The 17481-nt window shown below is 46.0% G+C and overlaps 1 protein-coding gene across 1 annotated transcript; it reads left to right on the forward strand.

Moving 5' to 3' along the window:
* The first annotated feature begins 14090 nt into the window (after positions 1 to 14090).
* On the forward strand, positions 14091 to 16388 carry LOC128064819 (phospholipase A2, membrane associated-like). The gene is made up of 4 exons (XM_052657788.1): positions 14091 to 14130; positions 14544 to 14688; positions 14939 to 15045; positions 16246 to 16388. The coding sequence occupies exons 1-4, from the start codon at positions 14091 to 14093 to the stop codon at positions 16386 to 16388; spliced, it is 435 nt and encodes a 144-aa protein (XP_052513748.1).
* The last annotated feature ends 1093 nt before the right edge of the window (positions 16389 to 17481 follow it).

A 17481-nucleotide genomic window follows, 5' to 3' on the forward strand; every position in this document is an offset into this window, starting at 1 on the left:
TCAGGAAGCAACATTTAGAACCAGACATGGAGCAACAGACCTGTTCCAAACTGGGAAAGGAGTACATCAAAGCTGTATACTGTCACCATGCTTATTTAACTTCTATGCAGAGTACATCATGCACAATGCTGGGCTGGATGAAGCACAAGCTGGAATCAAGATTGCCAGGAGAAATATCAATAACCTCAGATAAATGCAGATGACACCATCCTTATTTAAGAAAGGGAAAAGGACTAAAGAGCCTCTTGATGAAGGTGAAAGAGGAGACTGAAAAAGTTGGCTTAAAACTCAGCATTCAAAAAACTAAGATCATGGCATCTGGTCCTATTCATGGCAAATAGATGGGAAAACAATGGAAACAGTGACAGACTTTATTGTCTTAGGTCCAAAATTACTGCAGATGGTGACTGCAGCCATGAAATTAAAAGACACTTGCTCCTTGGAAGAAAAGCTATGACAAACCTAGACAGCATATTAAAAAGCAGAGACATTACTTTGCAAACAAAGGTCCGTCTAGTCAAGGCTATGGTTTTTCCAGTGGTCATGTGTGGATGTGACAGTTGGACCATAAAGAAGGCTGAGTGCCAAAGAATTGATGTTTTCAAACTGTAGTATTGGAGAAGACTCTTGAGAATCACTTGGACAGCAAGGAGATCAAATCAGTCAATCCTGAAGGAAATCAACCCTGAATGCTCATTGGAAAGACTGATGCTGTAGCTGAAGCTCCAATACTTTGGCCACCTGATGTGAAGACCCGACTCACTGGAAAAGACCCTGATGCTGAGAAAAAAATTGAGGGCAGGCAGTGAAGAGGGTGGTAGAGGAGGAGATGGTTGGATGGCAACATTGACTCAATGGGCATGAGTTTGAACAAACTCTGGGAGATAGTGAATTACAGGGAAGCCTGGCGTGCTGCAGTCTATGGGGTCGCAAAGAGTCAGACACAACTGAGTCTTGTCTCAGTCTCACAACTGAGAACAAGGGAAGGCGCTCCTTCAGTCCAGCTCAGTTCAGCTCGGTCGCTCAGTCGTGTCCGACTCTTTGCAACCCCCGCAGCACGCCAGGCCTCCTTGTCCATCACCAACTCCCGGAGTTCACTCAGACTCGCATCCATCGAGTCAGTGATGCCATCCAGCCGTCTCATCCTTGGTCGTCCCCTTCTCCTCCTGCCCCCAATCCCTCCCAGCCTGGACAGTAATATCTTTAATCTCCCAAATGAGCCAACCTGTGGCCCTGCACACAATCAGGAAACTGGCTTGTCAGATTGAGAAGCTGCTGCAGGAGCTACCATCTCCTGAATCTTGACACCCCTGCTGCAGTTGCACCAGGAACATGGGTGCCTCAGACCCCAGCTTTTCTCCCATTAAGTCAGCTCTGAATTCAAGACTCATGTGACTGTAACTTACTTACAGAATTTACATCTAATTCAGAAACCGAGCTGCCAATGTAACCAGGACTGTTGCCTGCAAGAAACCCCCTTTAAATATAAAGATACACACAGCTGGAAAATAAAGGGATGGAGAAAGATGGTCCATGTTATCACTAATAAAAAGAAGGTAGGGGCAACTATCTTAGTTTCAGACAAAGCATACTTCAGAGCAAGGAAAATTACCAGGAATAAAGTGGAGCATTTTCATAATAATAAAGAGGCTGGTTTTCCAGGAAGATATAACAATCTTTATTGTGTGTGTCCCTATCAACAGAACATCAAAGCTGAGCAGGACCGTCAATCAACTAAATGACTAATAGAGTACTTCCGTCAACAACAGCAGAGTACACATTCTTCCCAAGCTCCTGTGAAACATTCACTAAGATAAACCACATTCTGGGTGATAAAACACACCTTAAATTTAAAAGAACAGAAATCATACAATGCTCTCAGGCCACAGTAAAATTTAACTAGAAATGAGCGACAGAAAGATAGCTGGAAAATCTTAAAATACTTACCAATTAAAGAGCACAGTTCTAAATAACACATGAATCGAAGAAGAAGTCTCAGGATTAATTAAAAGATGTTTTGTGCTAAATGAAAATGAAAACACAACTCATGAAAATTTGTGTGTTACACTGAAAGCAGTGTTTGGGGAGAATTTGCATCATTGAATGCATATATTAGAAAAGGGGATCTAAAATCAATAGTCTAAGCTTCCACCTTTGGAAATCGAAAAAGAAAAAACAAACAAAACTCAAAGTAAGTAGGAAAAAAGAAATAACAAAAGTGAGAGAAATCAATGGAACTAAAAGCAGGAAATCAGCAGAAAAAAAGCAACGAAACCAAAAGCTGTTTCTTTGAAAAGACTAATAAAATCAATAACCTCCAGTGAGGCATCTAAAAAGAGGGAGAATATACAAACAGTAATTTTAAATGAAAAAGGGGTCACACTATTGATCCCATGGATATCAAGAGGATATCCCATATATCCCATGGATATTAAGAAATATTATGAGCAACTCTATGCTGACAAAGTTGATAGATTAGGAGGAATGGGACAATTCCTCAAAAAACACAATGTATGAAAACTCATAAAGAAGAAACAGATCCCTCAAATAGGCTGATATTTATTAAAGAAATTGAGTTGATAACTAATAACTTTCCAAAACAAAAACCACCTGGCCCAGATGATTTCAGTGGTGAATTCTATCAAATATTTAAGGAAGAAATTACACCACTTTTCTACAATCTCTTCCAGAAAATTCTTACAGAAACTCCCTAACTCATTCTACAAGGCCAACATTATTCTGATACCAAAACCAGACACAAACATTACAAGGAAGGAAAACTACAGACTGATATCTCTTATAAGCATAGGTGCAAACATTCTCAAAGAAATTAGCAAATTAGATCCAGTAATATATTAAAGAAAAAAACTGTATCTCACAGTCAAGTGGGATTTATTCCAGATATGCAAGGTTGGTTTGATATTTGAAAATCAATTAATGTGCTGTATCACATCAGCAGGTTAAAGAAGAAAAGCCACCTACTCATAACAAGAGACACAGAAGGCTTTTGACAAAATCCAACACTCACTCTTTTTTTCCCTCAACACTCAATCATGATAAAAACTCTCAGAAATCAGGACTAGAAAGGGATTTCATCAGCTTGTTAAAGAACATCTAGAAAAAAATCTGCAGTTAAAATCATACTTAATGATGAAAAACTAGATGCTTCTTTACTAAGATCCAGAACAAGACAAAAATGTCCCATCTTACCATTCTTATTCAATATGACACTGGAAGTTCTAGCTGATGCAAAAAGAAAAAAACAAAAGTATACTGATTGGGAAGAAAGCAATAAAACTATCTTTTTTCACAGATGATATGATTGTCTATGTAGAAATCAAAGAAAAACAAAGAGTCAACAGCAATAGCAAAAAAAAGAAAAGAAACCTGTGGAACTGATAAGTGATAATAGCAAGATTATAGGATACAAGGTCAATATGCAAAAGCCATTGCTTTTCCAGCAAATTACAGCCATTATCTTGTAATTTTTAATGGAATATACTCTGTAGAAATACTGTATCGCTATGCTATACATCTGAAATTAATATAATGTAGTATCAAATATACTTCAATAAAAAGTCAATTACTTCCCTATACATTAGCAGTGAACAATTAGAAATTGAAAATTTAAATAATATTATTAAATTAGCACTCAAAATGAAATAGTTAGATAAAACTCTTACAAAATATGTACAAGATCTATATAAGGAAAATATAAAACTCTGATGGAAGATATCAAACAATGAAATGAATAAAGAGATATTCCATGTTCATTGATAGAAAGTCTCAATATTGCTAAGATGTCAGTTCTCCCCAACTTGATCTATAGATTCAAAGCAATCCCAATAAAAATCCCAGCTGGTTATTTTGAGGATATTGACAAACTGATTCTAAAGTTCATGTGAAAAGATTAAAAAAAAAAATCCAAAATAGCCAACACAATATTGAAGTAAAAGAACAAAGATGGAGGACTGATACTACCTCACTTCAAGACTTACTAGAAAGCTACAGTAATCAAGACAGTGTAGTATTGCCAAAAGGACGGACATACAGATCAATGGAACAGAATCAAGAGCTCAGAAATAGATGCACACAGATGAAATCAACTGATCTTTGACAAAGGAGAAAGGCAATTGATGGAGAATGTCCTTGACAGAGAAAGGACAATCTTTTCAACAAATGGTGCTGGAACAACGACTTCCACGTTGAAAAAGAGAGAGAACCTAGACACAGACCTTACAATTAACTCAAAATGGACCATAGGCCTAAATACAAAACTACAAAACTTCTAGAAGGCAACACAGGAGAAACTAGATGATCCCGGGTTTGGTGATGTCTTTTTAAATACATTGCACTTCATTAAATGAAAAACTTCTATACCTCAAAAGACACAGTCAAGAGAATAGGAAGACACAGAGACTGAGAGATAACATTTAAATAATTGAACGATATTTTTCGCCCCCCACAGGGGCATTGGTTTGCAATTCTGAAACTACTTGATTTGCCCTGCTGCTGCTGCTAAGTCGCTTCAGTCGTATCCGACTCTGTGCGACCCCATAGACGGCAGCCCACCAGGCCCCCCTGTCCCTGGGATTCTCCAGGCAGGAACACTGGGTTGCCATTTCCTTCTCCAGTGCATGAAAGTGAAAAGTGAAAATGAAGTCGCTCAGTCGTGTCCGCCTCTTCGCGACGCCATGGACTGCAGCCTACCAGGCTCCTCCGTCCATGGGATTTTCCAGGCAAGAGGACTGGAGTGGGGTGCCCTAGAATTGGACAAATGAGTAAATACACTGAGAATAATGAAGCTCTTGTTAGAGAAAGGAGTTCTAAATAGGGAAAGGGGGTGGAAGGGAGATTCAAGATAGAGGGGACACGTGTGTACTTATGGCTGATTCACATTATTTTATGGCAGAAACCAATGCAACTTTGTAAAGCAATTATCCTCCAATTAAAAAATAAATTTTAAATAAATAAATAAATCAGGAAAGGGAATCCTCTGGTGTTGGATTGGAATTGGAGGCATCGATGTTAACTCATTGTGTGAGTGCATGTGAGTGTGTGTGTGTGTGTGTGTGTGTGTGTGTGTGTGTGAGAGAGAGAGAGAGAGAGAGAGAGAGAGAATGTTTTACTTCCCAACTTTGACTGCTGAAAAGGCCCAGAAGTGACATCCCAGTAGCAATATGCACCCCTGGCTCCCAGATCTTTGTTTCTAAATACCATTATCAAAGGGAGAAACACAAGACAAAGAGAAGGAAGAAAGGAACCAGGACTTCTTGGAGAAATGGCTGATTCCAGGGCTTGGAAATGTTAAATAAAAGATAAGCTTGAAACATCTTGTGGGGACAGGAAGGATGTGCTAAGAACAAAAGATATTATGAGGGTGCCAAAAGGACATAAACTGTCAACTTGAAGGTGCTCTCCACAACCGAGAGGGAACATTCTGATCAAGAAAACAAATAATGGTTGTACTGAAGTATAACCCATAGATGACAATAGTGAGTACATACTTATGCTCTTGTTCAGTCACTAACTCCGTGTCTGACTCTGTGACCCCATGGATTGCAGCATGCCAGGCTCCTCTATCCTCCACTTTTCTCCCAGAGTTTGCTGAAATTCATGTTCATTGGGTCAGTGATGCTGTCTAACCATCTCATCCTCTGCTGCCCTCTTCTCCTTTTGCCTTCAATCTTTCCCCGCATCAGGGGAATGAGTCAGCTCTTTGGATCAGGTGGCCAAAGTATTGGAGTTTTAGCTTCAGCATCAGTCCTTCCAATGAATATTCAGGGTTGGTTTCCTTTAGAATTGACTGGTTTAATCTCCTTACTGTCCAAGGGACTCTCAAGAATCTTCTCCAGAACCACATAATGATATAAATAATTGAATACATTAATGTAAAGAAAAGCTCTTACCTAGAGTGGATTTCAAATTCTTAATATTGAAGGAATGAAGGTCCCAAAAGACACCGATTATTAAATTGTTGTAAGAACAAAACATGGATTCAAGCTAAATTAGTTAGTGGACATATGAGCAGAAATGATCTCTCAGTAGCTCCCTCTGCCCAAGATAATTACGAATTTCAAAAGGAAAAATAGTGACTATTCAGTGGAGACCGGGCAAATACCACCTTAACCATGTGATCAAGATGAACACCAATACACTAACAAGTGTAAGCAGATACCCAGTGGGAATTTGCTGTATGACTCCATTTCAGTTCAGTCACTCAGTTGTGTTCAACGCTTTGTGACCCCATGGACTGCAGCACGGCAGGCCTCCCTGTCCATCACCAGCTCCCAGAGTGGGCTCAAACTCATGTCCATCGAGTCGGTGATGCCATCTAACTGTCTCGTCTTCTGTCGTCCCCTTCTCCTCCCGCCTTCAATCTTTCCCAGCATCAGGGTCTTTTCCAAAGAGTCAGTCCTTTGCATCAGGTGGCCAAAGTATTGGAGTTTCAGCTTCAGCACCAGTTCTTCCAATGAATATTCAGTACTGATTTTCTTTAGGATGGACTGGTTGGATCTCTTTGCGGTCCAAGGGACTCTCAAGAGTCTTCTCCAACACCACAATTCAAAAGCATCAATTCTTTGGCACTCAGCTTTGTTTATAATCCAATTCTCACATCCACACGTGACCACTGGAAAAACCATAGCTTTGACTAGACAGACCTTTGTTAGCAAAGTAATATCTCTGCTTTATAATATGCTGTCTAGATTTGTTAAAGCTTTTCTTCCAAGGAGCAAGAAGAAAAGAATTAAAAGAAAATGTATTTTAATTTCATCTCTGCAATCACCATCTGCAGTGATTTTGGAGCCCAAGAAAGTAAGCCTGTCACAGTTTCCATTGTTTCCCCATCTATTTGCTATGAAGTCATGGGACCAGATACCATGATCTTAGTTTTATGAATGTTTAGTTTTAAGCCAGCTTTTTCACTCTCCTCTTTCACTTTTATCAAGATGTTCTTTAGTTCCTCTTCACTTTCTGCCATAAGGGCGGTGTCATCTGCATATCTGAGGTTATTAATATTTCTCCTGGCAATCTTGATTCCACCTTGTGCTTCCTCCAGCCCAGCATTTCTCATGATGTACTCTGCATAGAAGTTAAAGAAGGAGGGTGACAATATACAGCCTTGACATACTCCTTTTCCTGTTTGGAACCAGTCTGTTGTTCCATGTCCAGTTCTAATTGTTGCTTCTTGACCTAGATACAGATTTCTCAGAAGGTGGATCAGGTGGTCTGGTATTCCCATTTCTTTCAGAATTTTCCACAGTTTATTGTGATCTGCACAATCAAAGGCTTTGGCATAGTCAATGAAGCAGAAGTAGATGTTTTTCTGGAACTCTGTTGCTTTTTTTGATGATCCAACAGATGTTGGCAATTCGATCTCTGGTTCCTCTGCCTTTTCTAAATCCAGCCTGAACATCTGGAATTTCATGGTTCACATACTGTTAAAGTCTGGCTTGGAGAATTTTGAGCACGACCTTGCTAGCATGTGAGATGAGTGCAACTGTGCGGTGGTTTGAACACTCGTTGGCATCGCCTTTCTTCGGGATTCATGACTCATGGAACTCAAACTGGGGCTCTGTGATAACCTAGAGGACTGGGACTGGGCGGGAGGTGGGAAGGAGTTTCAAGAGGGAGGGGACATGTGTACACCTATGGTTAATTAGTGTTGATGTATGACATTGTAAAGCTATCATTGATCAATTAAAAATAAAGAAATATTTTTTAAAATGGTAATGAGAGCTCTCAGTATCACGTACCATAGATTAGATCTCCTGAGAAGCGTACAATATCATTTCTATGATATTCTTGCCAAAAAATGCATAACTTCATTCTGATCATGAGAAATATCAGACAAACGTAAACTGAGGAACACTCTAAAATGCCTTAGCAGTGCTCTTCAGAAGTCTCAAGGCCACAAAAAGTGAAGAAATACAAAGGAGCTGTCACGGATCAACAGACATAGGAGCCCTAAAAATTCCATGTGCCGGGAGATCCTGGGTGGACATCTGGACTAGGGGAAAAACAATACTAATAGGAAAACAGATGACAGTCAAATAAGGTCTGTAGATTAGCTAATAATGCCCATTTTCTGGTTTCCATAATTGTACCATGGCTATACGCAGAATGTTAACATTCAGGGGATGAGGGGGATATAGGAATTCTACGTTTGCAACTGTTGACCTGAAACAAATACCTAGACTGTCAGATATTTTTCCAGCAGTGGTGGGTTTATTTGGGATCAGCAGAGAATAACTCGGGGTCTACAACCTTGAGGCACCACATGCAAGTCCCTCCACAGTAAGGAGAGGAGAACTCTTCTATAGAGGAAAACGGGAAGTTGGGAAGGGCTATAGGAAACAAAGCGTCCGTGGCTTTTCCTTGGCTGGGTCCTTATTAGGAAGGAAGAGGAGTGTTTCCGTCTTCCTATCTGGCTCTGCTTTCCTTACAGGGTGTGAAAGCTCTGCCTTCTAGCTGCCCAACTCAGTTTCACTGAAATTTCTATTTATTCATTTCTTACACAACTTTCCTGTAAATGTACTTCCAAATTAGTATTTAAAAAAAAAAAAAGAGTAATGAGTAACTTTTCCTTAGAAAGGAAAGATTAGGAACCAGAGAGTACAGGAAAAAGTCCAGCCATGAATAATCCTGATATTGGAAGCAACCACTGATGAAAGGCTGACTCTTCCAATTATTAATAACACAAGAAAGCTTTTCTGAGCACTGACTGTCCCATCTGAGCACATCCATCCCACGTAAAGTAGCAGCCATCTTCACACTCCTGCTTCCTCTCATCCATCTCTTTCCCCTTGCTCATCACCAACTAAATTTCTACAGCTGACTCTTGAACAACAGAGTTGAATTCTGCAGGTCCCGTTACATATGGATTATTTTTCCATAAAAATATGTAAATTTAGTAACTGCACTTCAGTTACACATAATCTGAGGTTGATTGAATCTGTACATGTGGGGCGTATAAGATACTGAAAGCTATGCACAGTAACTATAGCGTTATGCCCAGATTTTTGACTGTGTGGAGGTCAGCATGCCTAATCCCTGTGCTGTTCAAGGATCAGCTGCGTCTCACTTGTCTATTGTGTCTTCTGTTTTATTGTCTGTCTCTCTCCACCAAAATGTAAGCGCCATGAGAGTAGAGACCTTTCGCTTCTTCACTGATGTACTCCAAGTGCTTAAATTAATCCTTGGGGGATGTCCCTGGTGGCCCAGTGGCTAAGACTCCACTCTCCAAATGCAGGGGCCCGGGTTCAGTCCCTGGTCAGGGAACTAGATCCCACACGCCTCAAGTAAGAGTTCACATGCTACAGATAAAAAGGTTGCCCGTGCCACAGCAAGGATCCCGCATACCTCAGCATGCAAGACCTGGCGCTGCCGAATGAATAAATACAAACAAATATTTTAAAATGTATTTTTAAAAGGTATTCTTTTAGATAAACATAAATAAATATATTGGTCTTCAGGTGAAGGTGGCTGGAAAGTGAAAGTGTTAGTTGCTTAGCCATGTCCAGCCCTTCGCCACCACATAGACTGTAGCCCACCGAGCTCCTCTGCCCATGGAAGTCTCCAGGCAAGAATACTGGAATGGGTAGCCATTCCCTTCCCCAGGGGATCTTCTCAACTCGAGGATCTCCTACACTGCAGGCAGATTCTTTACCGTCTGCAGCCACTTGGATGAAGGTGGCTAGACAAGAAGCCACATCATGGACTTTGAGTTCTTCAGGGAGATCTTGAAAAGATGAGGAAAGGAGAGGCAGTGTGTGACATCACCAGGGTCTTTGGGGACTGGGACCTGGACATGATACCAGGGGCCGCCAGGATATATGGAGGGGGACCAGCCTGCTTGCCATCGAACAACAGTATTCTGAACTGAGGTGCCGAACAAAAGGCCACAGCCTAGCCCATGACCTCTGAACCTTCATGTATGCCTGAAACAAATGGCCAGGAGAGTAAAAAATTCTGTTGACTGAAAAAAAAAAAAGGCAGAACCTAAAGCGTGAGAATTGTTTTACTTGGGGCATTACTGAGGGCTTCAGCCTGGATGCAGCCTCTCAGGTAGCTCTGAGGATAGTACTGAGAGACGAGGGAGGAGCCAGGATATACAGGGGCTTTGCGGAAAACACACACACACATACACACCCCAAACAGGTAGCAAAACACCAAAAACTTCCTGTTAATTAAAGAAAACCCAGACAGCTCAAGCTGCTGCATTCAGCGCTTTTCTCTGCGTGGGCAGATGCAGAGTCTGGCCCTGGCCTTCTGTGGTGGTCCACTGGTCACAGTCCACCTGCCGATGCGGGGATGCGGGCTCAATCCCTGGTCCGGGGAGAGCCCACCTGCCGGGGAGCGACTGAGCCTAGGCCAGCCGCCACTACGTCCGTCCCTCGAGAGGCGGCGGCCGCCTCCGCGCCCACTTGCCTTGAGCCTGCGCTCTGCACCCAGAGAAGGCCCGGTTCTGGGAAGCCCGCGCTCCGCAGTAAAGACCAGCAGCCGCTCGCCACGATTAAGAAAGCCCGCGCCCAGCAAGGACGACCCAACACAGCCAGTAAATTAACTAATGAACTTAGAAAGAGTTTAATGAAATCACTTCTGTGGTATGCGCCTTACCTAACCTAGCGTCAGTATCCTCTTTTTGTATCCACCCTGAGTCCCCTCAGGATGCTCTGTCAGGGGAGGCTGATGGCTTGACGGCCACCCCATCCTTGGTTTACTGAGATGGTAGGGGGCATTCTTTGTCCACAGACCCCAGATTACCAAGACCCACAGAGATCCCCAGACGTTATATTTATTTGCGAGGAATTTGCACCAGGTAGCACAACTTGAGTAGCTTAAACAACAGAAATATCTGCTCTCTCAGTTCTGGAGCCCAGAAGTCTAAGATCAAGGTGCCAGCGAGGTTGGCTCCTTCTGAGGTCTGTGGGGGAGGGTCTGTTCCCTTCCTTTCACAGGCTCTGGCGGTGACCTGGCCATCTTTAGGGTTCCTCGGTGTATACAAGCATCCTCACCTTGATCTCGCCTTCACCTTCACATGGAATTCTCCCAGTGAAGACGTATGCGTGTCTCTCTGTCCAAACTTCCCCTCATTCTAAAGACACTAGTCATCCTGCATTGCTGCTGCTGCTGCTAAGTCGCTTCAGTCGTGTCCGACTCTGCGCGACCCCATGGACAGCAGCCCACCAGGCTCCTCTGTCCACAGGATTCTCTAGGCAAGAGTACTGGAGTGGGTTGCCATTTCCTTCTCCAAATCATCCTGCATTAGGTCCACCCTAATAGCCTTATCCTAACTCATCACCTCCACAAAGACCCTCTTTCCAAATAGAGTCACATCCTGAGGTCTTATTGGAGGTCTGAATTCAACGTAAGAATTTGGTGGGTTCACGAGTCAACCCTTAACACAGGTCTAGCTCTTCAAGGAAATTGTATCTTCAAGATGAAAGTGGCCTGGGATGGCTGTTAGTCGGTATAGACGGGTTGTTGTACTGTAAACGCGGACAGTTGTTTCGGGTGTCTGTTTGGGTTTTTGTAAAGTAACTTTCCGATAACCTCCAATTCATGCCTGATTACCTCTGATTGCCAGGCATCCACGTCCAAGACGGTTATCTAGAATAAACACCTTGCCAGGCACACCTTTGTTTTAGAGATTTTAGTTAATTTGACTGTTTGGGCCACCTGTTTTTTTTTTCTCTCTCTCTCTTCTTGCATTTTCCATTAGGGCTCAGGTACTTTAAATCCACCAATAAAAAGTGAACACAAAAAAGCCTAGGCCCCCACCCTTGACCCCAATAAAAGCGGAACCCCAGACCCAAGATCTCAGCCTCTCTCTCTACCCTCAGCGGTGCTGTGGGGCTCCAGGCGTGCTGTGTTCTTCCAGGTCCTGTAAGTAATAACCTTTATTCTTTCAAAGATCTCTGATGATTATTGTTAAAGGGCATCTTGCAGTTGAGAAAAACGGCGTTGCCTAATCCAGCCACAGCACTGGTTAGAGATAGGCTGAGAGTGCCGTGTGACAGGTTTGCTAGTCACTGATCTCAGTGACCAGTGGTGTAAGAAACCAAAGTGTATTTCTCGCTCATACAAAGACTGCTGCACGTCTGCAGGATTCTTCCGAATAAGTGCCTTCCATGCTGGGACTCAGGGATCCAAGCTGCCTTCATCTTCCGCTTCCACCGTGAGGGGCACAGAAAGCCTGGGGCATTATAGGTGGTCTCTACCTCACTTCAGCCTGGCTGTGGCTCTCAGCACTGATGCACACACACCTTTTGCTGGCAAGATTCAGTCTCCTGAGCCTAACCTGGAGGGGGCCCTGGAGAATGTGGGGAGCAAGTGAAATGACGGTGGGCAACATCGCCTCTGCACACTGGCATTTTGGGGATGGGTGTGGGGAAGGGTTAACTGAAGGCCCCGGGAGCTAAATTCTTAGCAGTGGTGAAGGGCATGAAGAAGGCCTCTATTTGGGAAATAGAGTCGCAGTCTCCCTGAGGCTGAAGAAAAGAAGAAAGAGCAGCAGATTCAAGGAGCATCAGTCAGCTCCATCCCCAAACAGGTGATGGCTGGGGATGAAGCGTCAGCAGTGCGTGCCTGGAGGCGGGGTGGAGGGAAGCTAGGACACCCTCACCTTTTTCTAGAAGGAATGGAGGAAGAACAGACGATTTAGGAAGGAAAAGAGCAAGTGGAGATGCTGGTCCACGTCAGTGGGAAGACCATCTGCCCCACTGCAGTTCTGTCCCTGTGGAGGTCCCAGGGGCCACTGGGGGCAGGGCAAATCCCCAGCACCTCCTGAAAGCCTCACCCCCTGGTACTTCATGGAGGCTTAATATGTACTTCCTGTGGATGACTGATTGATCGGATGAATAACACTAAATGCCTATTTCTTATTCCCAAATGGCATACTTAGCGGAAGAGAGGAACCAGGCAACAGCTGGGGGCCCCTGCCCTCTCCTGAAAGTGGGTTCAAGGGGGTGACTAGTGGCCACACCCAGACCTGATTATCAGAGTTTATTCACTCAAGAGAAAGAAATTACAGAATCATCTGAAATTTGACATCAGCTGATGGCACATAAGGTGTTTCCATCCTCAGCTCTGTCCTGCTAGTTGATTGATGAGAGGCAAAAAAAGGGGGGATTGCCTAGGGGAGAGCCATGCCAAACTCTGAGTCCAACACCTGGCCATAAGGCCACCCCATCCCCTAACCCACCAGCCCCCAAGCTCCCAGAGGGATCAGCTATTTAACTGGAGTTCGGAATAAACAAGGCGATCTCTTGGAGCTGTTAACTTGGGATCCTCTGAGAAGTAAATAGCCAGAAATGAATACCCAGTCCCCGATCACCGGCTGCATTCAAGTGGCTATGGGGTGTATGTGTGAGAGTGTGTGTGCATGCACATGCAGGCACCCATGAGCACAAGTCTGCACGTGCCTGATTTGCTGAGACAAGAGGGTGTGGTGTGCACAAGTGTGTTGTGTGCGTACGTGAATATATTGTGATAAAGGAGGTCCACCGTAGTAGGTGAGCACCAGAATGTACATTTTATCCATTCACTTGGGTGTGAGTAGGTGTGAGTTTGAGCATGTACAAGTGTAAGTGTTCAAAGAGAGGGCGCTGCTCTAGTTCTCAAGAAAAACACTGCAGATTGGACTCCACGGGCAGAATTCCCAAGCCTTGACTCCAGGGTAGAGGGTGAGTAAGAAACATCTAACGCGGGACACACAGCCTAAGACCTCAGGGATCTATCTCCCAGTTTTATGCAATGATCTGGTCGCCGCCTTCGAGAAACTCTCAGGTGGGTGAGGAGCATGGGGGTCTCATTGGTGTATATTGCGGGGAGGGGTGATCTTGACCAGTGGAAAGTTCGACAAAGCTGGGAAGTGCCCCCTCCACGTGTACTGTGCGCCTGATGAAGGTAGTCACGCTGGATCCTGCCCGGGGCTGAGGAGCGTGTCTGCGAGTTCTTTTAAAGGCTCTCTTCATCAGAACTGCTGAATGCTAGCAAGAAAGCAGAGCCCAGGGCAGAAGCTAGTATCACCTGGGAGAGGGGTCTAGGCCGTCCTATCTGTATTTCTCCCCCACAGAACCCTCAAGATGAAGACCCTCCTGCTGCTGGCAGTGATCATGGCCTTTGGTAAGAGTTCATCCTACCTCTCATCCTGGTGGCTCAGAGGGTAAAGCATCTGCCTGCAATGCCAGAGACCCGGGATTGATCCCTGGGTTGGGAAGATCCCCTGGAGGAAGGCATGGCAACCCACTCCAGTATTCTTGCCTGGAGAATCCCTTGGACAGAGCAGCCTGGTGGGCTACAGTTCACGGGGTCGCAAAGAGTTGGACACGACTAAGCGACTTCACTTTCATTGTCACTCACCAGAAGGGCGACAGCTCAGGGAAGGAGGCTCCTTCATTCCCAAGGCCCCCTTCCGCCATGTCTGTCCCCCTCTCTGCGGGAGGAAGACGAGGACCTTTGTGGGGAGGGGGAGTGGCAGCGAGAGGCGGAGGTGGACGTGCCGTCCCAGGCCCCGTCACCAGGCAATGTCCTTCCAGCCCTTCTTCAGGTCCATGCATATTTGTGGGATTTCGCGGCAATGATCAAGCACACAACAGGAAAGGGAGCCCTGTTCAGTTATGGTGCCTACGGCTGCTACTGTGGACTGGGTGGCAAAGGAACCCCCAAGGACGCAACGGATTGGTGAGGCCACCCCCAGCCCTCCCGCCTCTGCCCACTGGTGGCCCCGGCTGGGGCGGGAGCCGAAGGCTGGTGCCTCACCTCGAAGAACACCAGCGAGGCTCAGCTGAAACAGCAGCCATCCTGGTGGAAGCTGTGCTCTAAACTAGTCCCGTGTCCCCGGGTCTCTGCTCGGGGTCGAGGTGGGTGAAACCACGGCCCCCGGCTCCCTGGAGCGTGCGGAGGCCGCCCCCATAGCTCAGTCTTGTCGCAGGTGCTGTTGGGAACATGACTGCTGTTACAAAAAGCTGAAGTATCACGGGTGTGGCACCAAGTTCCTGCAATACAGTGTGTCCATCCGCCGGGGCCAAATCACCTGTGGTAAGAACAAGTCCTACCGACTGCACCCAGCCTCCTTTGTTCATCTTCCTGCGTGTTCGCTGTGCCGGGCACCAGAGCTAGATACAAAGGGACAGGTCTCTGCCTCAAGGGGCTCACGGTTGAGTGGGAAGTAAGGAAAAGGAAAATGCAACACAGTAGACTGATACGCAGTCAGGACGAGGGCGGGGCTCTGAGCACAGCCTGAGGGTCGAGGAAGCCTCCGCAGAATGGTGACCTCCAAGCTGCAGCCTCAAGGCGGAGAGGAGTCAAGGGGAAGGAGGGCTGGGGCATCCCACCAAGACGACACAGCAGGGTCCAGGGGGCCAGAGGGGGCTGTAGCAGTTCTGTGCTGCGGGAGGGAAACGTGAGGATGAGACAGAGCAGTGAGCAATAATGCTGGAGAGAAAGAAAGGTGTCGGGTTCTATTTACATTTTGTCCTAAAGAATTAGCGAGCTCTTGGGGGAAGGAGTGACGTGACCAGACGTGCATTTCAGAGGACGTGCTCTGGCTGAGGGTGGATGGAGACTGACAGAAGGGGGTGTATTGTCACGATGCAGACAAGAGGCAGCAAGCCCTTGACCTGCAGCAATGGTGGTCAGCTGGGGCAGCTCCTCGGCTGTGCTGCCAAGGGTCCAGTCTTTTCCCAGCCTTCTGCCCTGCCACATCGGCAACGTGATTCCAAGGCACCCTAGAGCTTCACGAGTTGTCGCTTCACCCTACAAAAGAGGCTTTCCTTTACAAGCCTCTTTCCAGAGAGAGGAAATTCATCCTTCCCAGAAGCCCCGGCAGACTTTCCCTTGGGGCTCACTGGTCAGGGCAAGGTCACGTGCTTCCCCTGCCCTAATCACTACAAAGGGAACAGGGACGACCATGACCTATCAAGAGCCGCTCCCCGACACCAGTGGCCAGGGACCTTGCCCCTGAACGCATCTGCTGGGGAGAAGGAAGAGACAGTGGCTAAGAGAAAGGCTTTTCACAGAATCCCAGTGCTCAGCTGCTGGTGTTCTCATGACACTGGGCGTGGGCTCTCTGAGGGCCCACACGGGGCCCTCATCAGCCAGTAATATCTGAACGTCTATGCTTGTCCCAGACTAGAAACCCTGGGAGAACAGGGGTTGTGTCTTGTCCCTCGGAATTCCCAGAAGAAACCATGGAATATTAACTAACCCCACCCTGTTTTTATTTTCTTGTGGTTTCAGAGAATCAAGGTGTGTGTAGACGTATAGTCTGTGAATGTGATAAAAAAGCTGCCAGATGTTTTGCAAGGAACCAGAACACCTATAATAAAAAGCTCCAATACTACAAAAACTCTCGGTGCACAGGGCACGCCCCGAAGTGCTGAGAGGCCCCCGATCCTGGACACCTTACCACCCAGTGCTGAGCCTCCACTCTAGCACCCGACTCCCTGCCCTCGCCATGTTCCCTTGCAAATGAAGAAAACCCCCTCTTCCATCCTAGAGACCAGCCGGGAGCCCTTCTCTCCCCCAACAGAAGCCTTCTGTCTAGAAAGAGAAGCACAGATCTGGGCATGTATGCCAAGCTCCTTGCCCCTGCTTCCCTGGACAGCCAGAGGTTTTGTTCCTCCCATCTCCACTCTTCTTCAAGTCCAAAGTCATGTTTAGCTGTGGCAGCTACACTCCTGGTGGGCTCTTCTGAATAAAACAATTTATTTGGCAAACTGTATGTGAGTGTGTGTGTGTGTGTGTGGTACTCACAGGTACCTCTAGTGTGAGAACAAACCAGGAGGAGGGAATAATGTGTAAGGGGGTAAAAATATGGGCTTCCCTGGTGGCTCAGTCGGTAAAGAATCTGCCTGCCATGCAGAAGACCCGAGATCGATGCCTGGTTGGGGAAGATCCCCTGGAGAAGGAAATGGCAAACCACTCCAGTATCCCTGCTTGGAAAATCCCACAGACAGAGGAGCCTGGCAGGCTCCATGGGGTCCATGGCGTCCCAAAACACTGGGCATGACCGAGGGACTACACTTCACTTAGCGTCAGGCTGGCTGAGTCAAATCCCCAACACCACCACTTTCCTAAGCCTTAGCGCCCTCATCTAAACGGAGATCGCTTTGTCCCAAGGGCCCCCTGGCTTATTGGGGAAGTTAAATGGATAATGGACATAAACCACCGGCTCTGACCTGTCTGCCTCTGTCCTTATTGTTACAAGAAAAACCCAGCCTTCCACCTCTCCTACCCTGGGCAAGAGCAGCTCCTGCTGGCCTGTTGGGGAGGGACAGAAGTGCGGCTCCTGATGTTTGGGGGTCTATAATCCAAGTCTTCTGTGAGGCACAGTCTCCTGTGTTGCTGGCCCAGAGGTGGGTCAGTGTAACACTGGCCACTGATGGGACTCTCAGGGCACTTACTCCTCACCCAGGGCTGGCTTCCTGGGCTTGTGACCCAGGCAGAGCCCCAGTGGGCACTGTGCCTAGTTTA

This window comes from Budorcas taxicolor, chromosome 2 (assembly GCF_023091745.1).
Source record: "Budorcas taxicolor isolate Tak-1 chromosome 2, Takin1.1, whole genome shotgun sequence".
NCBI lineage: Eukaryota > Metazoa > Chordata > Mammalia > Artiodactyla > Bovidae > Budorcas > Budorcas taxicolor.